At 45.2% G+C, this 25,495-nt stretch overlaps 1 protein-coding gene across 6 annotated transcripts in view; it reads left to right on the top strand.

Moving 5' to 3' along the window:
- Positions 1-25,495, top strand: part of BCOR (BCL6 corepressor) — a 58,479-nt gene that overhangs the window by 18,928 nt on the left and 14,056 nt on the right. For 2 of the 6 annotated variants that reach the window (XM_067297727.1, XM_067297718.1), the window contains exons 2-10: positions 410-539; positions 2,086-2,164; positions 3,097-5,919; positions 6,615-6,668; positions 7,112-7,295; positions 15,457-15,738; positions 16,137-16,490; positions 21,796-22,124; positions 22,462-22,731. In XM_067297727.1, coding sequence (XP_067153828.1) covers positions 454-539; positions 2,086-2,164; positions 3,097-5,919; positions 6,615-6,668; positions 7,112-7,295; positions 15,457-15,738; positions 16,137-16,490; positions 21,796-22,124; positions 22,462-22,731 — 4,461 coding nt within the window. In that variant the 5' untranslated portion in view covers positions 410-453. The remainder of the gene's footprint in view (positions 1-409; positions 540-2,085; positions 2,165-3,096; positions 5,920-6,614; positions 6,669-7,111; positions 7,296-15,456; positions 15,739-16,136; positions 16,491-21,795; positions 22,125-22,461; positions 22,732-25,495) is intronic. The other 4 variants (XM_067297737.1, XM_067297738.1, XM_067297736.1 and 1 more) reach the window with 4 other exon arrangements.

The raw sequence follows: 25,495 nt of genomic DNA, 5'->3' as shown, positions 1-25,495 counted from the left end.
CATAGTTTCAAATGTTCACCCAGCGCGCAGGGTCTCCCTTTATTGTTTCAGCCTGCGTAAGATGAATGTTTGGGTACTGGTATGTACTTGGCCGTCTGAATCGTTTCTTGTTCAAATTAAATGCATTGGAGGAACTTTTATTTGTCGATAGCCTGGAATGATTCTTAATTTTGTGGATGTGCGCTGGGGAAAAGATCCATCTCCTCTGACCTATAAATGCCCTCAATTTGCTCCTTTATTGCTGGGTATCTCCCTTAGCGGTTAACGTAGGCAGCTCACTCCCCGCACCAATCCTGCATTCATTATTAATTACCCGGAGGGAGGCTGGCTGCTCCACTGTGATGTTTGCACTTCCTCCTAGACAAATCTGCTCAACTTTTTTTTTCTTTTTTTTCTTTCTTTTTAATAGAATATAAAACTGTGAAGAAAAGCAGCGATTTTTAAGAAGACGTCATGCTTTCTGCAACTCCCCTGTATGGCAACGTTCATAGCTGGATGAGCAATGAAAGGGTCCGCATGTGTGGAATTAATGAAGACAGGTAAATATTTAAGCTTCTGGCAAGTTGAACCACGCCGTAATTCTGCAGCGTGAGGTTTCAGAGTTCGTTTGCTTCCCTAGCGCCGGAGCAGATAGCTGCCGTCGTGCATCGAGACCAGTCCTGGTTGGAGGGGGGTGATGGCAGTGGAGAAAAACAAGATGTGCCCAAGAGTGGTAGGCCAGACAGTGATTTACTATTTAACAGGCAACCTGGGTCGGTGAAGCAAGGACGCAAATCTTTAAAGAGATTACTCCCCAATGCAGCCTTTAAATGCACTTTTACAATTAATTTGGTATTTCATATTTAGGAGGGAGAATTAAACCCTAAGCATATTCTTCTAGTAACTATAAGCTAGGAGGGCTCATACATGTGACTTGGCGTTCTCTGCCTTCAAACAAACAGCTTGTCCTGTGAAATAGAGACAGTGGCCTTTTCATCTCCAAGAAGTGAATTTCTCTTTGTCTCTGCCTTTTTTTCTTCTGAATACTATTCATTTGATGATTAAAATTATACTCCTTAATAATTTTCAATGGGGTGATGCAGGCACTTGGCAGTGTTCTCTTCCCTTAAAATCCAGCTTTTTAAAAAACAACACTCAGCAGAAGTTTCAGGTATGCTTTCAATTCTCTGTGCCAATTTTGTGTGGTTTTACAGTGTTTTTCTGTCTCCTCTTTGAGCCTGTATTCTCACCATTGTGTGAAAAGCCTCACAGAAGCCAGGGAAAGTTTTTGGTCTTTGGAGGGAAAACTATTTGCAAACAGAAACTGAAGGAAAACAACCAAAACATCTCCTTCTGCCTTCACCGCCTTCCAGCCCCAGCTTCCCTCCCAGTTGCTTAGGTGTAATAATCTTACATGCTACTTGCAGGAAAGGTAGATCTTTTAAAAATGAATAAACAAATATATTAAAATTGCATTTCTGATTTAGGGTGATGATGTGCCTTTAAGTACTTTGATTGAAAGGAGTTCTTTTGGGTAATGATGAAACTTTCCTTCTGCTACATGTCAGCGATTTTTATCCCTGGGATTTGAAATTTGGCACTAAGGTATATTCTTTATCGGTGCTTTCTGTGATAACAAGTCCCAGTGCTGCAACACTGGTATGGCACAGATGTACAGCTCCCTCTTTAGCATGGAACAGCTGATGTTTGTATGATATTAGTGTGTGCGTTTTAATTTTCTCCTCTGCAGTGCTTATGGATGGCACATGAGTAGGGTATGTTTAAAATGGTATATAATCTCCTTGGAAAAAAAAAGGGGGGGGGGAGAAGCAAAATAGGAAACCTTAACAAAAATCACTTGCATTGGGTGAGGTTGCTCAGAAATGTACTCAATGCGTTCTTAGTGTCAAACCCCTTTTTACTTTGTATCTGTTTCCAAATGGTCCTTACTTTCTAAAATAGTCACCGTGCATTAATGCACGGAAGGATAAGTATGGTATCATATAGGGCTTCTCTAGGGAAATCAAAATATGGCAGTGATATAATCTTGTATGATAAGAAGTACACAGGATATTTTCAAATAGCATGGTTGTGTTTTTTTAATAGGAAAATTCCAGTTAATGATGGCGATGCACCGAAAAGCAGACTGGAGTTGAGGGAAGAAAATCACCTGAATCACAGTGTGGTAAGAAATTAATAGCTGAAACTGAATCAGCTTCAACCCCGCCTTGCTTTTAGATGATCCTTTTGGAGAAATGATTAAAGTACCTTGCTATTGCAATTTTAACTATGCTTGGGCACATACAAATTGTTTCCGTGAAACAGTGAAATTGGACTTTGCTTATTTATCTTGTTAATCTCTTGACTTTGCAGTGTATGTTGTCATATGACATCACGTTCTTACTTTTGCTCTGTTACGGATAATGTCATGTAGCATACCAGTGTGTCTAACAAGAATAGTTCGTGTCATCATTAAGTGTATCAGCATTTCAGCAAAGTTGGCAGTTTTCCCCTTCGAGAGCACACGGGGAGCAACGAGTGGAAACGTGATTCGGCGCTGTGCTGTCAAGGGATGGTGGATTTCTTTCTTCGTGTTGTTTGCTTAGAAAACTTACCTTGCGAATCGCATGGCAGTGGCCAGCCCCAAAGCAGAGCTGCAGAGGAGGGAGGTCCTGGAGGAGGAGGAGAGGCTTCCCCTCCTTCCCCGTCCGCTCTCCTGCGAGCTCTGCTCTCCGCATTCCCACCCCACATCCTCTCGCTTGGCTGGGGCCCAGGAGTCCGAGGCAGCCGCAGCACGGGGCTGCGAGTGGGAGCAGTGCCACCGATGATGCCAGTTCCGGCATCTAGGCTGGAGAGGCTCTAGGTCCTCAAACCTCTGTTTCTAGTTAGTGAATTTTGGATGTAGAAAGATTTTATTGACATTTGTGGTGATACATATTGTTCTGTAGCTTCCTGTTCTCACATTCTCCCATGTGATCAACCTCTGTACTTTTTCCACAGTGGACAATGTACTTGCATTGGTATTGTTTCTCTTTAAAATCGGAGCATATCTGTAGCATGAGTGAGTAGTAGTATTTTAGCGAAATGTGAAAGTAACATACTTCTTATTCTGTAAAGGTGGATGCCACTACAGCACATCGCATTGACAGTCTCGCGGCTCTGAGTATGGACAGGTCTGGACTTATGCGAGAAGGACTCAGAGTCCCCAGTAGTATTGTCTATTCCAGTTTATGTGGACTTGGCTCGGAAAAATCACGGGATGCTACAAGTTCTATAGCTGGTCTTGGATTTACTCCTGAAAGAAATCCAGAGATACAGTTTAAATCTAACCCCTCTGAAGCGGTAGAAAATGCAGCTGTCTCTGGAAAAGCCCCAAATGGCTTCAGCGCTATATACAAAACACCACCTGGAATACAAAAAACCTCTGTCCCGTCAGGAGAAACGCTAGGTTTGGACAGAACCGCAAGTGACAAGCAAAGTCCTCTCAGCGTCAATGGTGCTAGTTACCTAAGGCTCCCCTGGGTAAATCCGTATATGGAGGGTGCTACGCCCACTATATATCCTTTTCTTGACTCACCAAATAAGTATTCATTGAACATGTACAAGGCATTGCTACCTCAGCAGTCCACTTACAGCTTACCGCAACATCTGGCTTACTCGCCCGTGTGTACGAACGGTGAACGTTTTTTATACCTGCCCCCCTCCCATTACGTTACCCCCCACATCCCCTCGTCCCTCGCGTCGCCCATGAGGATCTCGGCGGCTTCGGCATCCCCAGCGATCCCACCCTTGGTGCACTGTCCGGACAAGAGCTTGTCGTGGAAGATGGGAGTCAGTCCCGGCAACCCCGTTGACGCACATGCCTATCCACACATCCAGAACAGCAAACAGCCCCGAGTCTCTGCTGCGAAGTCAGCTCCGACGAACATAACGACGGACCCAGCTTTGCTGCTGTCGCATTCGCCCCGGCCGTCCCCCCGCGTTCCTCTGCCAGCGCAGGTCGGAGACGCCTACGCCGAGTTTCACAAACACTTTCCCAGAATTACCACGTCTCCCTCTTCATCAGTCACGCTCCCAAAGCCATACATGAATGTAAGTAACGAGTTCCCGCCTTCGAGGCTGCCTAATGGGAAGCTTCCCAAAACGAGTGACACTGGTGAAATCCCACAGCAAGCTACACCACACGTAAGGAAAGCCGGCCACGACCGGAAAGACAGCAGGTCGCCCCCGCTCCTAGAAAAGCAGACTCCAACCAAAGATGTCACAGACAAACCACTAGACTTGTCGGCAAAAGTTGTTGATGCAGAAACCACCAAATCGGACCATATTAAAAAAATGACGCCAACCGTGTTGGTTCACAGCAGGGCTGGAGGCGGGTCACTCATACCTGGAAGCGATGTTCAGAAAGAAACTCTTCCTCCTGGAAATGGTTGTCCCATCTATAGACCTGAAATAATCAGCACAGCATCATCTTCCTGGATTGTTCCTGGCCCAAGTCCCAGTGAGGAGAGCGGAAAAAACGTGCAGTTGAAAAACAAGGCGTTAGACTGGGTGATACCACAACAGAGAAGTTCTTCTTGCCCCAGGATGGGTGGCACGGAGGCAGTTGTCAGCAATAGTTCAGGGTCTGTAACAACTGGGGGACGGCCGGCGTCCGCGTCACCAGCTCCAAATGCTAACGTAGATTGCACTAAGACAACCAGGAACTCTACGGAAAGCACCGCCTCTGTCATACAGCATATAGGGCAGCCTGCGGTGACACCGGCAAAGCATAACAATAAAGTGACTAAATCCTGTAGTCAGGAAGCTAATTTCAAAGCAAATGAGAACGCGCTTGCATCGAGTCCCATATTTTTGCCACCAAACGAGGCGTTCCGCTCTCCACCTTTGCCCTATCCGAGAAGTTACCTCCCGTATCCGGTTCCGGAGGGTATAGCTATAAGCCCTTTATCCCTACATGGAAAAGGACCTGTGTATCCTCATCCAGTTTTATTGCCCAACGGCAGCCTCTTCCCTGGACACCTGGCTCCCAAACCTGGCCTTCCCTACAGCCTGCCAGCGGGACGGGGGGAGTTCATGACCTACCAAGATGCGCTGGGGATGGGGATGGTGCATCCCATGTTGTTGCCGCATTCGGCTTTGGAGATGAACAAGGATGAGAAATCGGAAAGAAGGTCGAGATCTCATGAGAGGCTCCGCTACGAGGATCCAGCTCTAAGAAGCAGGTTGCCAGAGCTCCTCGAACCCAGCGGGAAGATGCATTTCGAAGTACCCAATGACAAGAACGTGAAATTGCACCAAAGCTCCAGCCACAGTAAAAACTCTGCCAAAAGTGACAAACACCTCTTTCCAGACCTTTTACGAGATGAGCAAGATGATAAAAGTGAAGCAAATTTAACGAAAACCGGCTTTGCTACTGAAAGCAGTAATCAGACTAATGACCCTACAAAGCACAAGGTAGAACAAGCGTCTCAGCACAGGGATTTTATTGTAATGAGAGAGGAGTTTGGAAGAAATAATGATCTTCACGAAACCTATAATTTTAAGCAAGCCCAGAGTTCATCAGTGTTCAGCTTAAGGAAAGAAGATTTATCTGTAAGCCAAAATAAAGAGAGAGTATCAGTTCAGCCTTCTTCAGCTTTCTTGGAAACTGCTCATGAGAATGATGGCCCGGCTATGTCTTTTGGCAAAGTGCAGGACGATGCAAAACAATTCTGTATGGGGAATACACAGTCGAGTCTTGAAACTAATCAGGCGTATACCAAAGATGGGACTGATGATGCAGAATCTGCTGATGGCAAAATATTGAAACCCAAGCCATCTAAATTGGCAAAAAGAATTGCAAACTCTGCTGGTTATGTAGGTGATCGATTCAAGTGTGTCACAACCGAACTGTATGCAGATTCCAGTCAACTCAGCCGAGAGCAGCGGGCGCTACAGGTGAGTCTGCGTGGTTTAACGACCAAAGCGCTTTTTAATTATTTCTCTGTTGTAAGTCTCAGTCAAGTATTAAAGTTGATATAAGCAACACAGGTGGGGAAATAAGACTTCTTTGGTTAGGGCATACTGGTCAGAAATGGCTTTAAAAGGCAAAACAAGTTTGTTAATTAAAGTCAGGTTATGTAAATAATAATATATATGGATTTTATTTATGTGTTCGCTAGTAAGTTTTAAAGGGCTTTTAATAAGATCTGATTAAAATGTTAATGTATGTATTAAATGTTTTTGCAGTTATGGAGGGGAGTCAAAAAGGAATGCATGTTATGTTAGAGCTAGCGATTGCTGTAATTTCTCAGTTGGCCGGTACTGTCAGATAGCAAAGTGTATCCAGAAGTTCTGATTAGTATGCCGAACGTGACGTTTGGTGGAGAGGAGTAGCAGCCATGTATTAGTGGGTCTTATGCAATGTTTTCACCGAGCAAATACGTAGTAAAGTGTAGAAGCAGTATTGAAGTTTGATGTTGAGGGATGACAGTCAGATATTGTATACGAATATCCTTAAGGTATTTTACTTTTAATGAACAGTTGAGTTAACCCAAATTGTTTTGCATTGTTAAGAAAAGAATTGGTTTATGCTTATAAAAATGGATGAAATTATCTAAATGATCCATTGAGTGCCCATTTTAATTACATAGATGGAAGGATTACAAGAGGACAGTATTTTATGTCTACCTGCTGCTTACTGTGAGGTCAGTTCTTCAAATTTTTATTACTAGACTCTTACATAAACCTTTGAGTTAAATTTCATTTCCAAATACACAAAGGGAAGTCTGTGGGCCATGGTCGTCTTTATTCATTGTACAGTTTTGTGTTTTTTTGTTTTTGTTTTTGTCTCTTTTTACCTCCAAAATGGAATGTTTTTGTTTTTATATACAGTATACATTTTTTATATATATATATTTATATATACGTATATACATATATATGAAAGAATTGTGTGGATATTTACGTATAGATACTAGAAGTTTTTATACTGTTTTACAAGTCAGGTATTTTAAACTCTTACACTAGATACCTCTCTCAAACCTTGATTTTGAGCAGATTTTTCTTTGGAAATACTTTCATATAAGGTAAGGTAAATGAAATAGCTTTTATCGCAAGACTTTTCTTTTCATATCAATTCTCTTTCTAGCGTGCAATGATGCGCTTCTCAGAGTTGGAGATGAAAGAGAGAGAAGGCCAAACAGCTACCAAAGACTCAGAGGTCTGCAGATTCAGCCAGGCAGACTGGGAAAACTTGAAAGGAAACAGTGAAAAGAAGCCAAAGTCTGTCGCTCTGGAAGATGCCATTGCTGACCAAAATGACAATGACAGATGTAAGCGAATTTGGATGGCTTTCTGAAGTGTGCAGCGTAATCTTGATATCATCAGGGTGTTATTGGTTAGAATAAGTAATGTATGAGATTGCAAAGCTTGGCCTCTGTAGGTATGGACACCTCTGTGACATCCGTTGCTCTCTGTGCTTACTTTTGGGTCTTCAAGTTGCTGGTTACAGTTGCATCTGTCAGCATTATTGCTTTTCGGATGATAACTGTCACCAAAGTTATTGTCTTAAAGAGATCTTCTTTTAATAATGAAGTAGCTCATCAACCAACCAAAATGAAAGCAAAGATCTAAGGGTATGTTGTAAATGCAGAAAAGAGAAGAGGTGGGGAAAGAGGGGGAGGCTTCGAGCAATGAGGAGTTTATCTTCCTGAAGATGCCGTAATGCAGTGAAATACCAAAAGCATAACTTTAAGGCAAAGCAGGGAGAAAGGAGGGAAGGACAATGGGGGGCAGGAAAGCCCATAACCTACCTGCTCTGCCTGTGGCTGTAAAACTCCAAACTACGAGTAACTCGCTTGCCCGGATGACCGCTTGGTGTGGTGACTGGGGTTGGTGCACCCGGCCGACACAGGTCCTTGAGGGCAGGCAGGAGGCTGTGAAATTCCCCATCGGGCCAGTGGCGCTAGTTGTTCTCTCCAGGCTGTGGCAAGGTGGAAAGTTCTTGCTACCTCTGCTGGCCTAAAAGAAAGGCAAACTTAAATGAACTGTATTAGCGTTTTTTAAATTTATGTAAGCAAAATCACTTTTTTTTTTTTTTTTGGACTCCTGGTAAGCATCTGGCTTCCATCACTTTCTAAACTGTTTTACTTATACCTAAGTAATTAAGGAGCTCTAATCCCCCCTCTGCTACTTTTTTTTAACTACACACAAAAAAAAAACCTATGCTGAGAGTATTGCAAAACAAGAGGACTTTGTCGTGTGTGTGTGTGTGTGTGTGTGTGTGTGTGTACTTGTGTAACTTAGTTGTTGGGCATGCTCTTCTGCAGGTGGAGATTCATGAGTAAGGCTAGTAGAAAATCTCATTCAGGCAATTTAATAACTTTGAATTATTGTTCTGGTCTTTCTTTAATGCTTTTGGCAGAGAGCATGCTGGTCAATTGTACTTGCTCAGTTACTCACCTAAATCAAGTTACTTGCGGTATTGCTGTCGCTGAAATAACAGCATGAGCAAAAGTTGGCCTGGCAAAATAGTGAGGGAAAGTTTTAATTGTTGAAATGGAGAAAGTACCAGTGTGGAAAACGGAGAGGCTGAGCTGGAAGCAGAGCGCCCGGTCCCCCCTCTCAGGTGTACGAGGTATTGGGGAGGAAGGCAGGGCTGTGTTGGCGGTCCCCATGCTGCGCCCCATAGCTGCGGTCGGGTCGCCGCAGCCCTGCTTGCTCTTCGGAGGGCTCTGCGACGTCCTCAGTTCGGTCCAGCATCCTGGGCGCGCTGCAAAGCCTGGGGCGCAGCAGCAGCCGGGTGATGCCGCTGGGTCCCTGTGCAGGGAGAGGGGCTGGTGGTCTGTGGGGCCAGGGATGGGGTGCCGGGGGCTGCCGGGCCAGCGGGGCACAGCCTGCTCTGGGGAAGGACCTGAGAGAGGATCAGCGTTTCTTTAACCCGCCCACCCTTGCAAAACACGGCGCTGACTGTGTGGTGCATCTTTAAATTCATCGTTTAGTGAGATCTCTGGCTCTTGAGTCTGCTGGTTAAAATGCGTTTGAGACTGTTACTTTTCTCTGCTTCCAACAGTTATTTATGTTCAGTCTTGTGTTAGTTTGTTCTTCTGCTCTACTAACGAGCTCTGAATTGACAGGATATTTCGGAGTTTGGCTGAATCTATAAACTTCTAAAAGCGCAAATCTGTTCTGCTGAGGGAGCTCCTCTTTCGTACGCCCAAGCGTACAGTAGCTAATACTTACAGGTACAGATTCAGTTCTCAGTAAAAGTTTTTTATCGCGGTGTTTCACCTCCTGCCCCTTGGGATAACAGCTGATAAATCAGGAAGCAGAGTTTCACACTTCTTGAATGCCTCTAGTATAGTGGTTTGGCACTCTGGTGTAGCTTGAGCTGCTTGGGGGACTCCTGACACATCTCTAACCAGCTAACGGGCAAAGGGGTGATACGTGCTGCCTGCTGGTCTCTTTAGTTTATCACCAGTGAGAACTGGAACAATTTTTCACAGGAGAAACTCTGTTTTCTTCCCCTTTTCTCCAATTTCTAGCCACTCTGTTGTGTTTGGCTTTAAAGCTTTCTCGCTTGAAATGGTTCACGGTTTGTAACCTCTCTTGTTTTACTTTCTGCCTCCTGCATGGCATCTCGATGCTGCAAAGATGTTTCATCCCGTTTTATGTAGCATTCATCTATGTCTGGCTAAAAGTAAAGCAGTGCTATCTTACATATGTAAGCGGGGAATTTAGGAACAGAACTGACGAGCTGTTCTGACACATGACCCCTGCTGGGAGCACTTTACCTGGCTGATGTCGATGGGGAAGAGGAAACCACAATAGAAACTGCGATTTTTTCACTCTGCAGCGCATGCGACGGACTCGCGGGGCTCGTCTGCTCCGGCGGCTGCACAGTTGCCCTCCCTGTACGCGGACCATAGCGAAGGACCAGGGCCGTAACAGCTGCTGGCCCCCTTGACTCCGGTGCATCTGCTGCAAATACAACAACAACAGCAATGGCTAAATAACAAAGGCAGACGACGCTTTACAGGGCCATCAGATCGTATACAAACTCTTCTTCTAGCTTTACCTGGGACTTTGTAATTTTCCTTGTTGTATGGCATACGTACTGACTTCTTTTGAAGCGAATGAAAGATTTTGCTCAATGTCTGATTCTGTAAACTTTTTCTCTGGCTTGGCAGTGCATCGCTTTCCATGAGAGAGAAAGTCTTCTTAAGCTTCATCTTCCCTTCTGGAGAAGGGTAAAAAGATTCACACCTGATTTAAGAGGTCACTGTATTACCTCATTAATGAGAAAAGTAAGCCAAGGGGTAAACTAGAAGTGTCTTAATTCTCTCCCATCTTGTTTAGGATTTGCTGGGCATTATGAGAACAGCAGTGAAGCTGCTTTGTTGCCAAGGTGACTTGTAAATGTTGCTGAGGCAGTGCTTCTATGGTGCATTGCCGTAGCACAAACATGATAAATTATGGGATGCATATGTCATGAGTCACAGAATTGTTCAGAGATCAAGTGATTTAAGCTATTGGCATAGACATACACATCAATATGGGCATGTGATGATTGCATGTTGGTATGTAGCAAAGCTCTCCTAGCAGTACTGAAAATCATACTGAAGTGTGAAAGATTGAATAAATTCTACAAGCTGTGAATTTCTTGATCAAGAAACATAATTACCCGTTTATCTAATTTTACAATAGGAAGACACTGCCCACTTAATCCTAAACTGAGGAAAAAATAAAACCTGATCTTGAGGTGTGGGGTTATGAGGAAGAAGTTAGAGCAGTGTCTGTGTGTGAAAGTGAAACGCCGTGATTTGCGAGAGTGTTTAAGAACACGTCTGCAGCATTGGAGCTCAGTGCCAGTGGCCCTTGGCACGTAGCATGGTAATAGGTTGCTTTTGTTTTTTTCTGGGCTGCGTGTATACCTGGACAAATGAAAGGCTGAAACAGTAAATATGTCCTTTGCCCTGGTCAGTGTCACCTTCCTGCAATGGGACAGAGTGCAAAAAAGAAAGTAGTCTCTGCAGGGAGGATGGCAGGTGCTTGTTTGTTCAGTGCAGTAGACTTAGGCAGAAGGAAACAAATATGGAAAGTTCCCAAGCAGAGACGCTTTGAACAGAAAACAAAATCAACTGGATTTCCTCTGCCCCATGGGATACCTAAAATTTGATGTTGCAGGTGACTTACTGAATTATTTTACTTGTGTTGTGAGCTTGATGTTGAATACAGTTTTTTAGCATTTGGATAGTCATTAATGAATGAAGAGTTGGAATGATGATTAAAAAATAAAAGGTACCTTGCGTAAGTGAGTGCAAGGAGAGGTTGCTTAAGGGAAGAGGAAAAGCTGTTTTTAGCTGCCATGTTATTTGAACAAAAGAATCACGGCTTAAATACTAAGATGTGTTTCCTTGTTTGCATTGCATGGGAGACCCTGCTCGCAAGCAGGGCTTGTGCTGACAGCAACAGGAAGATGGAAAAATGAAGGAAAATTTGTATTTTTTTTCTTTTCTTTTTGTAGTGTGTGTGCGCGTGTGTATAACTGTTTCTCGTGCGATCTTAAGCAGTGCATTAAGGAGATATTGCTTCAGGCAGAAATGTTATGTGAAGAAGCATCTTCTTAACTCTTCCTTGTTTCTACTTTTCTAGGACAGTAAGAAAGGGTTTGAGTTGTTGGTACTGGTTCTCACAGCTGCTGCAGGACTAGCAAGTGCTCGAGTGGTGAGAAACGAATGCATTTAAGAGTTTATCTCCTTGCTCGGAGAGGTGTGTTGCTATGAGAACTCAGCATTTAGTATGTTTCTGGCTACCTCTTCGCTGTGTGAATAGCGATGATGTGAAAACTCAGAGTATTTTGTTGTTGTTCTTTTCCTTGGGCAGAGAAAAGGATGTTGTAGATGCATGTGGGAGGGGGGGAAACAAAAGCAAATAAATTCTCCTTGTCCTTGTTGGGCGTGCGAGATATGCTTATGTTGTTGTGCTTTGAGTTGACTTTTATATCTTAATTTGGGGAGACATTGTGTCTGATCCAGGTTGCTTGCAAAACAGTTTGAGGACAGAGTGGAATCTGGTGGTAAAATATTAATAGAGTTCATCGGCGCCATGCTCTGCAAAGCTGTCGCCGTTGTGCCGAGGAGAGAAACCTCTGGGCACCTAACACCATTGGTCAGCGTACCAGTGACGTGTCGCTGCAAGCTGCGCGAGAAGCATGACAGCACGTGGGTTATATGATGTCCTGAACAGAAACTAACCTTTGTTCTTTTACTGTAAAAATACAGTTGAATAGGGAGGAATAGAGCGGAGTAGAATGGGGAGGAAACAGGCAGCGGTGCAGTTATGCAACTAAGCGTCCTGTGTTGTTCCCTGGCTTCACTTTCTCTGGCTTGCAGTGTCGATGCAGGATGATTGTGCATTTAGTACATGGTTTTATGCATGGAGGTATCACTCGTCTAATGGTCTTAACTTCAGAAATGTGTGCATATAATATTCCTAATTTCAGAAGCGCACGTACAGTAGGTGGTCCCTGAGAGGCCGTTTTAGCTTGGCGGCAGCAGAGATGTGATCATCTGAGGGGGCTTCAGGCGAGGACGTAACTGTGTTTCTGACTCCGGGTGGCAGAGACAAGGGTATTGCAGACCTGGTGGCAGCAAGGGGCACTGCTGTCAGTGGTGACCTACCACTCGTTTTCTGGACAAACTTCAATTGACGTGCGCTGTTCTCTGCAGCACGCAGTGCCCCAGAAGAAATGACGACAGCGAAGAACTGTTAACGAGGTTAAAGCAAATGTCTCTCCCCTCCTTTTGATTTTTTAGCATTGACTATCTGTGAAGAACCAGGCAGCCTGCATCCCTCCGCCAAGTCCTCTTGCAAATAGAAAAGGAGTTAATCTAAAGTCGGTTGATTTCAATGGTGGCGAAATGGAATTAGATTGCCATTTCCTGCAAGCCCAAAAGATTAAGACCATCAAAACCCTGTATAGCCTGCTACTTCTCCTGACCCTTCAAAGGCTTCTCCGGGAATTAGTCAGGATGTGCCTGCCTTTTCTCAGGCTAGGCAGTGTTGCGAGCAGGAAAATTGCCCCAATCTAGGGATATTCAGGATGAACTGTGGTGTGTAGTTTCTGGTATGGCTGGAGACCTAAAGAGTCCAAACACGAAGATCATGGCAGAGAGTGTGCTTACCTGATCTGTTCAGGGGTACTGAGCGTGCCATGTTTCCCTAGGTAAGGGCGCAAGGATAGCAGATTGTGTTAAAACTGTAAAATGAAATCTGATAGAAACCTTTCCGAAGTGATACTTAAAATGTTGCTGGTCCAGCTTCTTTTATACTGCGTGAAACAAAATTCATCTTGCTGTTGGTGTGGTGATAGTGCACAGCTGTTGTGTAGCATCTCTGTGCCAGATGTGCAAGTGTGTGGTGTTTACAGGTTCATTCTGATCTGGGGGGATGCTGGTTGTTTAAAGGCATGGTTGTCATTTACTAAGATACTCGTTTTCTTCTTCTGACCCTTTACTCTCGTAGAGGAACATGTCAGCATTGCTGGTCAAAAGAACTGTGACAATCTACATTTTAAAGTCTTAAAGTGAGCAGGTGTTACACCTGATGGACTCACGGAGAGAAGAATGGCCAAAGCCTGACCATCCTGCTCGCCTGGAAGAAGTCAACTTTTGTTTTTTCCTGGCCAAATTATCTTCCACTGTTTTTAAAGTAGCACCACAGGCAGGTTGTCAAGCAGTGTAAAATGACTCTGTGGTGTCTTCTGGTGTCGGCAGACATCTCCAGGGCCCTAGATACTACACAGAGCTTTTTTCCAAGTTGTGGTGAAGAAAATTCTCATCAGAGAGAGGCTTTTTTTCACCTTCCATTGCTGATTAGAGATATTTTGGGGATGGTCGTGAAACCAGAAGGTGTTGGCAGAGCTGTAGGAAGGTGCTCTCAAGATAAAAACGTGAACGTACTTGGACCTTATCCAGGGGCTGCCACCGCCTAGATAGTGGTGGGGGGAGCTGGTGAGGTGTCAGGGTGGGAGGGGAGAGGAGGCCACTGGTGACAGGGGACAGTGGCTGTCCTGGCAGGGGGACGAGCCAAAGCTGAAAGCTGGGTGTAAGGGGGAGGAGGCCGAGTAAGTTTTGAGGGGAAGGATAGGGAGAAGGGATGGAAAAAGGAGTTGTCAGAGTGGCCAGGGATGGGAAAACTAGTCAAGGGAGCAAAAGAGCAGATGTATTTGCAGGAAGGGAAATGAATCTGCAGGAAGGGAAGTGAGAGAAGGAGAGATGGCGAGGAGGAGGAAAAGGAAAAGGGATGTTAAGCCCTTGGGAAGTGGAATAGAGAATAGAGACAATTTGCCAAACAGCAGCAGACGTGTGAAAAGAATATAACAGTTAGCCAGGATGGCTAAAAAGCATGGGAAAGCCAACTTGCTGGTGAGAACTGTAAATAGGAAGCTGATTAACAGCGTTGCACTCTGTACGGCATGTCTGCCTAATCGTGTCCCAGCTAGTTTGGTTTAGCCCAAGAAAGAATACCTCTTCAAGACAATGATTAAATGCCATTTGAAGTCAAGCATCCATTTAAAATTGCTTAAGCTTTCTCCAAATTTGGGGAAGGAAGATTCGTTGTGGGGGGGGAGGCTGAAAGTTCCACAGCGAGCATGGCAACATAGGTATTTTTGTGCTAGTTCGTGAGGCTAGTTTCTAGTAAGCTTTTCAAGGCTTACCTGGTCACTGCTGCTGGAAATACACCCTGAATAAGTGTGGTCTGTTTTAAAAGGAGGTGACAAAGATCATGGGATAACAGTGACTGGCTGATCACTTCAAGTGAGGAAGTCTTTTTATAACCTTAAATTCAAGTAGTGCTTTTTGTAAAATATTGTCACTATTCTTAGTGGTATTCCTCTGTGTGTGTGTGTGTGTGCGCGTGTGCGCGTGTGCGCATTGTATTTCCCTTTTGTATCCCCAGAAGAAGGGGCGAATGCCTTTACTCAGGATCTGCATTCGATGCAGGAAGCAGAGAAAGACTCTGAATTAGTGAAAGACTACTTTATTATCATCAGGAAGTATTTATTAAAAAAGTCCTTGCAAAGCGAAGCTTGGATTACTGCTTGTCAAGGTTTTTTGGGAGTGAGGTTGCTTTCTGAAAAGGGTCTGTGCTTTCGATATCTGAAGGTTTTTCTTTATTTTTAAAAAAGCGTATTTTGATGTTTCTATGGATACATGTATTATGAATTGTGTACTTATATTGATTTAAAAAAAACAACACAAAGCATGTGCATTTTGGGGGGATTAGTGCTTAACTGTTGAAAACTGCCGTCTTAGGCTGACCAGAGGAGATTTGATCTGAAGTACAATTTCGTGTTTATTTGCATGCCTTGTAAACCGTAAGTCGTGATGGAGATGTGCCGGTAAGGGAATGACATTGAAGAGATCAGAGAACATAACTTTCTTACAATGCATTGTTTTGTATTTATTATGTCTCGTCTTTTATTTTTAGGTAACTTTGCTAGTACAGAAAACAACCAAGGTCACTTTCTTGAAACTCCAGAGGAAAAAGAGCTCTCAAATGAGAAATGTTATTTAGAGAGACATTCTATATATGAAAAAGCGGAAGACCAGCCGACAGAAGATATTGGCCAACATCCATGTCCACGTCTGGACAGGAAGCGTAAACACTCTGGTGAGAGAGTGCAAAATGATGGCAGCCAGCACGAAAACTTTATGGATGAACTGCAGGATGAAGTTATATCAAAGGCAAAAAAGAAGAAGATCTGCAAAGGTAAATAAGCATTTTCCTTTGGTCTCTCTCAAGGAATGTCTTGTGAAAGGAACGTCCCTTTGGCTTAATGTGTTTCCATTTATGAACTTGATAGTTACTAATGCGAGCACTGTCATTTCACTTAAAATTATATATATGTGTATATATATGTATATATATATATATGTATATATCTCTCTCTCAAAAAAAACCTTGGTATATAAGGGTAAAGCAGTAGTCATTGGACACTGTAGCCACAGCAGTGCAAGTTACTGTAGTGCATGTAACCCTTAATGAGCGAACCTTTAAAATGCATAGTGTGGTGGTAAAGCTGAGACTATATGCCCCGAAAGTGAAATGTAGCTTTTGTTTTAAGTTGAGGGGGCTTTTTGATTAATTTTTAGTTATTTTTCCATTAGATGACTGGCCTGAGAGGGAAATGACAAACAATTCCTCTAACCACTTAGAAGAGCCCAATTGTAATGAGGTGACCAACCTGAAGGTGTGCATTGAATTAACAGGGCTCCATCCCAAAAAGCAGCGTCACCTGCAGCATCTTAGGGAACTATGGGAGCAGCAGGTGTCACCAGAGAGATCCCCGTCCGGCAAGTTGGGCCGGCAAAGCAGGAAAGATTTAGCTGAGGCTGTTCAGCCAGAGGCCACTGCAAAGGTCAAAGACTTCACAGAAGAAAGGCACACCAAGAAAAGGTCAGAGGCCAAAAGCAATAGAAGTTGGTCTGAAGAGTCCCTCAAAACAAGTGACAATGAACAAGGTATGCAGAGACTACTAGGGAAACCAGCTGGCTTTAGCATTTACAGTGACGCATGCTGCCACCGATGTTAAGGAATTGTCGAGAGTTTTTTTAATTTTTTTAATTTTTTAATATATTTCTGTAGATGTCCATCTGTATAAGGACTGACAGCTCCACTATAAGAAATGCACTGTAGCTGATATTTGGCAGACAAGAAAATGTGTTTGTGTGTGTGTGTGTAACTGTATGTGTTCGTGTGTGTGTTTTGACTTTAAAACAGTCCTGTCATAGATATGTGGAAAAGAAGTTTATGTCTCTAGAAGAGATTTGGGGGGGCATTTAATGGAGGAATGGTTCTGAGTAAGGAAGAAAGCAAACAGGTTATTAGCTTGCATAAGAGTGTTTAACCACAACTGAGATTTGAGTGGGTATGACCTTCTGTAAAACAGTGTAAGTACTGCTAAGAGTTCTGTATCTCGGGAATCCAATGGCTCCATCACCCCTGGAACTGCTGAGTTTACCAGCCTTTTCTGAGGCACGCTTGCAGGAAAGAGGCTCATCCTCCTCTCCAAGAGGATGCCTTGCTGATTTGTCTTAGATGTCTCCTGTAAACCCCTTTGGCCCTCCTCCCCAATGTCCTGGCCCTACATGTGCACACAGAGGTCTTCCTGGTAGCTCTCTCCCAAGGGGGTCTCTTCCTCAAAGTACGTCAGCTTTCTTTGATTTGTGTCTGGCTGCTTTTCCCCCTCACTCCCCTTCCTCTTCGTCTCCTCTCCTGCCCAGTCCCTATCCTGGGGAAGTGCTTTGAGGCACTCTGTCAAATTCTTTCCCATGGGCAGGAAATGCTCCCGCCCCCCTGCTGCGCTGGCCTGCCCACCGGGGCGGCAATGCCGGCAGCCCCCGGCGCATCCTCAGTTGTCTTTCCCACCTTCCTGCCACGTTAGCTGCTGTAACAACATTGGAGGACTGAAGGGGAATGCCAGCACGTGGTCCATGTGACTGGTCCCGCCCGGACGTCTGCTGCACCTTGCCATGAATCCCTGCCTCTTCTAAGCACAGTAGATAGTTTTCTTTAGGTTTTTCTAAACCTAAAAGCTGCAAATACTTTTTCCTTTCTTTTCTTCCTTCTTCTCTTCCTCTTAGCTCTCCCTCTGTCCCCAAATTGTCTGCCTGCTTTTTTAAGGAAAAGTTATTTCTGCGGAAGGGGAACTCTTGAGTCCAATGTTTGGACTCCTTCCTTCAGAGACCTGGGAACTTCGTCAAACTGATAACATTTCACCCTCAAGCTGGCTTTACCTGTAGTGTAGCTGAGACAACTTCAAGAGGAAGAAGCATAAGGAAAGTAGATCCTGTTGTCCCATGTCAGAATCTCTTAAGGAAAGCGTTGAATCCAGGTCATCCTGCGCTGGTGAGAATTTTCCAGGGTAACATCTCTGAAACGATAGCAGACAAAACTGTTGACTTCCTTTCTGTCCTAAAGATTCTCACCCATCTTTCCCCTCGGTAGGATTATTTGAGGGCAGAAAAACCCAAACTTTGATGCTTATTGATGGGGAAGGTTCTCCAAAAGAATTTGTGGAGCAGAAGATCAAAACTTACTTAAAAAGGAACTTTGACTCTTACCCCCTTGCTTTGTGTGCTGCCTTGGTGAGCATGGTATCAGCTCAAACATCCCTGCCCATCACCTGCTCCCCTTTGTACTTTCAGAAAGAGATACCTTGTAGAGATTAAAGGAGGGTCACTAACAAGAAGCTGCATTGTGTAAGGATGCTCTAGCTTTCCTCTGCATTGCCTCCCACGATAGCAATAGACTTCTCTAACACATGACCTCAGGAAAGAAAAAAAGGTGGCTCCCAATTTACGCACTGCTCCCAAAGACATTTAGATTCAGTCGCCCCATGGTTATGAAAAACCTTTTGGTTTTGGAAGCCTCTATAAAACCATAAACCTGACTAAATTATGCCTCGCCATCCATTATGCAGAGGCACTAGAGATCGTTCAGCTCACTTTGCTAACTCTCTTGCAACCCCATTGAAGTGTAAACCTTTGAATCTCCTTTTTCTTAATTCACTAGGATGAGGAATTTTTTCCCCGTTGTGTAACATTGTGCTCTCTGCATGAAATTTGCATAGGGAAGGAGATGTTTAGCTTTTCTTGTCCAGGAATAGTCCTCAAACTTTTAAGTGTGCCATTTCTTAGAAGGAATTTGTGGTATCTCGTTGCGGGAGGAATCATCTGTTGCAAGTGAAGCTGTCACTGAGCAATCGCCCCTTCTCTCCCCCAGTCTGTGCCCTGTGGCTGGATGACCAAGTGGTGACCTCTGGAGATGTCCTTAGCTGGACATCTCCTGGCTGTCACCTCCTTGGAGGGTCGTCCTTGAGGAGCAGAGCTACCAGACCTGGGATTTGCCTTGCCTAAAATTGTTTTGGGGCCCTGCCGCTTCCCGCTTTGGTGGTGACTTTGCCCGTTGCAGCTCTCCCAGGTGCAGCAGCTCCGCAAGCCCTTGGCGTGGTGATCCCTGCAAGCTTAGGGGATTGCACTGCTCGCCCAGCCCCGCGGCTAACACGGGAGCAGTGGCGGTCTCTCCTGGAGTCCCAGCTGAGCAATAACCTGGTGCTGCAGGCTGCAAGCGATGTAGTAGCTGGCCTCCTCTGATAGTCCCCCGGGGAGCTGCAGCCATTTATACGGGGAGAGGAGAAAACCCAGCAGTTCTGTTAATCGCTGCTGTGCAGGCAGCATGGAAACAAAAGCTGCGACGAAGAGCAGCCAGGAGGGCTCTGGCGCACCTGGAAAGCTGCCGCCTGCCCCTCGGAGCCGGGTACGGTTACAGCCAGCTCAGCGGCCGCCGGACTTGGCAGGCGGGAGCTGGCTGCCGGAGGATATGGGAGCCGAACAAGTGAGCATTCAGGCTGCACGGCAGCAGCCGCCGCTCTCCCCGCGGACCTCTCCGCCGGCCCAGCCCACGGGAGGAGAGGTAGAGCCTGCTTTGAGGCACGCTTGCCACAGCCCGCATCAGGCAGCGGCACGGCTTTGTCTTTGCACGGATATTTGGGGAGATTCCTGCCCGCTCTGTTTTTCTCCCCCCAGCTCCATATGTAGTGGTCAGAAAGATGGGGTGGGATTCAAGGATTAATCACTCCTCTCTTTTTGACCCGCATCTCTTGCGTTTCCCAGGCTGATGCTCATGCCTTTTCTGGATAGTGCCAGCCTCTTGCAACTTTATTGATCCCAAAGCTCCTGGGCATACAGTTGCTGCTCCTCATCTTGTAGCGGTGGTGTACGTTTAGCCTGGTGTCTACTGTCGTCACTGATGGTCAAAGCGCAGCACAGGTTTTGCAAAGCTTGCAGGCTGGAGTTCACATCTTGTGCAGTGATTAAACTTTTTTATTGTCTCATTCAGCATCCCCGAATGGGAAAGCCCACAGTTGTTTGAGATAAGCTTTTCTTTCTGTGATTTTTTCCCCTCCCCCCACCCTTTTTGTATTTTTGTCCTTCTCCAGACCTGTTTCTTCTCTATTCTTGTTTTTCTACATGCAGCGGTTTCTTCCTTCCCTTCGCACTCACCAGACTTCATTGCTGCTGCTTTCCATCTTCACAATTTTTTTCATAAGCGATTAAGGAGATAATGATGATACTTCTGTATTGGAATTGGGCTTTTTTGCTACTCCAATTAGGTTAGTTGGAAACAGGAGAATTAGAAACACTCTTCTTATTTCATGCTGTTTGCAGAGTTGGAAAGACAACCTTGCATCAGTAGGTTCAGTCTACAACTGGTGGAAGGGTTTTCTTCATGATTACAATGTCTAAAAACCAAAAGGACTGGATTCTTGCTGAACAGTGTGCACATCATATGTCCCATCAATTTGCTGACACCTGGTTGGCAAGCCATGTTATGCATCTTTTTCTAGAAAGTGGTTCTAAAGAACTTGAGGGTTTTCTGTTTTCATCTTTAATCTAGAAAGCCTTCTGCAGGTCATGTTCTCAGGTCTGTTTGAAAGGAGACAAAAGTGTGAGGCTGCCCACTAAGACGACTCCGGATTTTTATTTTTGTTTTATTTGTTTTTTGCTGGCCAGCTCTTGATTGAGTTTCTTGAATCAAGGTCTCTGCTCACTGGGCAGCCATGTGCTGTATTTGCTTCTGCCATCTCTTCTGTTCTGAAAGTAGTATCACTTCAGAGACTTCTTAGAGCAAAGGAGCCTATTTCAAGTGCTCTGAGTTTTTCTGCACCTTCCCTCAATGATATGGTATTGTCTGGATGAAGTGTCCCTTCCTTCCCAGCAGCCTTTAATTCATTTATTTTCTCCAAAGGAGTTGGTTCTGAGGTCACCTCAATTCTCTGCTCAGGGGAAATTCAGACTATAAAAAGTCAACTTTTCTTGTTCTTGTTTTGTTGTAAACCTGCTTGCGCTCTGGAAAAAAATAACCATGCTTTTTGCATGTGGCCCAGATTGTGAGACTCAGCTTTTACCGCATGAATCTGTGGAGAAAACCCAGTCCTGTGAGTATTCTGCAAAGGGCTGTGAAGCACTGGCTTTTTCTGGTCCGAGGCGTTCCACTACCTTACAGCCTCACGGTGCAGCTAGTCAGTGTCCTCTGGAAAACATAACCACTTGCTTTTTCTGTGAAATATCTGTACCTTTTGATAGAGAGTTTGCACAGGACTTCTGCAGCCATGGCTCCTTAAGTAGCCATTGTTTTCTTTTTTTTTTTCTTTTTTTTTTTAAAGTAAAAATGCTACAAAAGAGATGCCTGCTATCTTATTGCTATCTTAAGTGCTAAGCTCAAAACTCCTCAGTGCTGTCCCATTAAGACCTCTTCCCTGCGACTATTTCTTTCTCTTTTCCCTCCTCCCCCTACAATTCATGTATCTGCCCTGAACTTAAGCCTGGAAAAGGCAGAAAAGCCCAGTAGGGCCCAGGATGAGGGAGAAGTTGGTTCCCGTTCAGATAAGGCAGTTCCAGGTAAGGAAATGCGTTTTCCCAAAGCGAGGAAATTCGGTTGCGGCTTTCCGCTCTGCCGTTGCAGGTTGGCTGTCACAGTGCAGAGCTGGCACAGCACTGCACTGTATGGCCCTCGCAGTACCCAGGCACCGGTTGCAGAGAATTTTATTTAGTGATTTTTATCAGACTGTTACAACTATTAACTTACATAACGTAACTTGCAAGATGCTATTTACAATTTGAATGTGGAACACTTAAAATATTAATGATTTGAAAATGTAATTGGTAGATCTCTTAAGCAGTCGAGGAGCTTGTGTTAAGTGCTAGCAATATGTTTTCCTTTTAACACACCATGCAACGTGTAATGCCTTTCCTTCCTATTTAGGCTTGCCTGTATTCCCAGTGTCTCCGCACATGAAGAGCCTTTCATCCACCAATGCAAACAGCAAAAGGCAGGCTCAGCCAAGCTGTACTCCAGCCTCGAGGTTGGCTGCCAAACAGCAGAAAATTAAAGAAAGCCGGAAGACAGATGGGCTGTACACAGATGAAGAGGAGGATTTCCAACCTGCATCTCTGCTGCAGAAATACACTGAGTGTGAGAAGCCATCAGGGAAACGGCAGTGTAAAACAAAACACTTGGCACTGCAGGAGAGGAGAAGGAGGTCATCTCTGACAGGGGATGACACCACAGATATCGAAAATGCTGAAGATAAGGTATCTTTATTTAGACTTAATTGTCCACTAGCATCACTGAATGCAGAGCCAGCCTGCTTAAAACTAACATGCTGTCATGCAGAGTAGCAGTGATTTCTTCGAATTTTCCTGTGTGTGGTTTGCACATTTTTAATTTGCTTCTCTTAACCTGCCTGAGTTTAAGCCGCTATTGCAGGTATTGAGGAATCTTGCATTTTAAGAGCAATAGTAGACGTTTCTTAAGAAAATTAAACGCGAGTAGAAAACTGTAATTCTTGGCTGGCAAAATGTAACCCCATCGCTGTACTGTAAAAGCAAGGAGGGAACAGGAAAATTCCAATAACGATGCTTTTGACAGGTCACGGTAATGAGGAAAGTCAGGAAGCGACCGGAGCCTACTTCAGACTGTGACTCCTCGCCAGCCAAGCCGTACGAGCAGAAGCTGTATGAGCGCCTCCAGCAGACCCCCTCATTGCTACCTGTGCCCCAGCCCGCACAGCTGCAGCTGGCGAGCCTCCCTCAGGAGACCACCCCGAGCCGCCCCATGCCGCCCGAAGCGCGGAGGCTTATTGTCAATAAGAACGCGGGGGAAACGCTCCTGCAACGGGCAGCCCGCCTGGGATACGAGGTAAGGCACCTTTCTGGGTACCCTCAGTTAGGATGCGGGGGCTGTGCCTTCGCCTTAGTCATGTACATGATATGTTTTTTCTGGAAGTCACTTTTGAGGTGCCAGGCTGTGCGATCGGAGCGTGCTGCGGGAGTTCCCAGGTAGTGCCTTGCTGGGCACGAGGAAGATGCTGGGACACCCGCGGTGGGGTGACCGCAGGAGGCCGGACTGTCTGGGAGCAATGGGGTTTTTTGTTTGTTTTGCTTTTTTGCAGATGTAAAATTACAAACCTTCTTTCTAGTTGTGCACATGGGAATTTTGAGAATTGGAAGTTTTGAGTTTGGTCTTTGAATTTTTGCATGTTCCCCTTCTCCTAATACATCTCCTTCCGAGTTCCTCCAGGTCTTGTGGCAGGTCGCTGTGGGAGTGTGTCCCAGCTGCTGTTAGGGCAGCCGGGAGGGAAATGTAGGGTAAGCAGCATCCTGAATGCACAAGCAAAGGGTAAGGTTTTATAAGTAATGCTCACTTCTGTTTAAACATAAACCATCTGCAAACAGAATGATACATATATATGTTTTTGGTCTGTATGGTGATCTTTAATGAGCCATATGATTTTTGCTTTTGTTATTTGTGAAGAGCATGTAGTTTAGAAGAATTTTATATTTTGTTTGTGGGTTGTTTTTTTTTTTCTCCTCCGTGGGACACAGACTGTAAAGCTTAATGTGCCCTCTTGCGTGCTCAAGTGCATCACAGGAGCACTCTGAATGTTTTATGCTTCAAGTCTGGAGCTTCCCGGCATAGCTGGAACAATGTTGTCTAATGAAACAGACCTCCTGTTGCTACAAAAATCAGTAATTGATGAATCCACCAGCTCTGTTGGCTTGTGGCATGCTTTTATTTGGGAAATACGGGCTTCTAGGTATGAGCATCGTTGTTGTTCCTTAACTTTAGATCTTGCAAAGAAGTGTTTTGTTGCTGAGAGTGATTACTGATTTGCCAGAGATCAGTCCCTGACTTCAGTCCCAACACAAAGTTTGCCTTGGCTGGAAGAGGACCAGTTTGACCTCAGAGTGGGGTTTGCACCCCGCTTTGGAAGACTGAATCAGCCCAGGCCTCGGTTGAGGCCTGTCTGACCTCAAAGACCCATTGAAACCTTGAAATACCCTTTTCTATAGTTGGAGAGCTTAGCCTGGAGGGAAGCCTTCTCCAGCGCTGGGAGGCAGGATTTGTCTGGAAAGGTTTTGTTTACCCTAGACAAAGGCTTGTGCTAACTCGGGGCTCTTTCTGCTCTAGTGAGGAGGAGGAGAAGTCGTTGTTACAACGTTGCCATGGTAATCTTCATAATTTACATGATTTAATTTCCTATGGATCTAAAATTTCCCATGGATCTAAAATAGGAGCGTACGTGTGCCCCAGACTGTCGGCGTGAATTTTCTTCCTGCGTGGTATCTGTAGCTGGGATGACTGTTGGGACGTAGCAGGCTGCACAGGGACCCTTGTGTCTGCGCCAGATGTAGCCCACTGAGGTCAAAGGGAGGACTCGCAGCTCCAGAACTTGCTTACAGACAGGTGTCTTGCTCAAACAGGGATTGAGGACTCTTGGATTGCTTTGCTGGCAGAGGGAGCTATCTGCAGCAGCGGCTGTTGGTCACAGAAAGCCAGGGATATCTGAGCTCGCCAAGGCGAAGGTCCTGAAGCCTGTGGATAACCTTGTGCTCTTGCCACACATTCTCATCGTGATTTGATTAGGGGTTTTAATTTTTGATCACAAGGGCAGTCCTTTAGCAGCTGACTTGAATTCATCCAAAAGCGCAAGTGAACAACACTTTTTTAATATGCTTAAATACTCAAATTGCTTGCCTTGATTATTAGGCCAAACTAAAAGGTCAGTAACAGAATCCCTGTTGATACGAGTGCAAGGCGGGAGAAAGTGGGACAATGGGAAGCGGCTGGTGTGTGTGAGCTGTGGTTGTGATTTGGCATCGGCAGTGTCTTTCAAGGACTGGAGTAGTGGGTGGTCACACCACCCTGTCAGAATTTAATTTGGCCTGTGGTCAACTGTGATAGTTTGGTCAGCCATGGAAACTGTGTAGTGGTGTGAGTTTTTTTTTTTTTTCCTGTTTTTTTTTTTTTCTTTTTTTCCCCCCTCCCTCTAGCAAGCAGCCAGCTGCAATTAGTAGAAAGCTGAATTCTGTTGTTCTCTGGAAAGATTCTAGGAGCAGGGCTGGAAAAATTGAAGTATTCAAGAAGTTACAAATTCCTCTTAAAAAAAAGGTGGGGGGGAGGAAAAGGGCTGGTGGGTGAAGCTGATTGGCTGGAGTGTGAACTGCGGCACCTGCACACGCCTCTTTCCTGCCATCCCTGTTGGCATCCCCTGTGCAACGCAAGCTCTGCATTGCATGTGGGGGCTTTTTGCTGCTGCCCTGGGCAATAGCAGGCACCCTCGCGGCCCCTCCGCCAGCCACACGCAGGCTCCTCTGGCTCAGGAGGGGTGGCCGACAGCACGGCTTGCAAAAGGAGGCTAAAGTAATTCCCCCCTTCGTGGGTAATATTCCCAGCCTCTCTTTTCCCCCCGAGCTGCTTCCCATGAGTGACGAGCTGCATTTATCGCTCCCAGACCCGCAGAGAGCCCAAATGCTGCTAGCTCAGCTGCCTCTGCCCCACTCTTAATTGCACGGTGCAAAAGTGCCCCAGATAGTTAGGGGGGAATGTAGTGGTCATTTTGTGCGTAAAAGCTGACGTGAGCGTGAAACATCAAAGGACAAACATGGCCTGCGTCTAGTCA

Source organism: Apteryx mantelli, chromosome 1 (genome assembly GCF_036417845.1).
Source record: "Apteryx mantelli isolate bAptMan1 chromosome 1, bAptMan1.hap1, whole genome shotgun sequence".
NCBI classification, from domain to species: domain Eukaryota; kingdom Metazoa; phylum Chordata; class Aves; order Apterygiformes; family Apterygidae; genus Apteryx; species Apteryx mantelli.
This window is presented reverse-complemented; position numbering and strand designations above follow the sequence as displayed.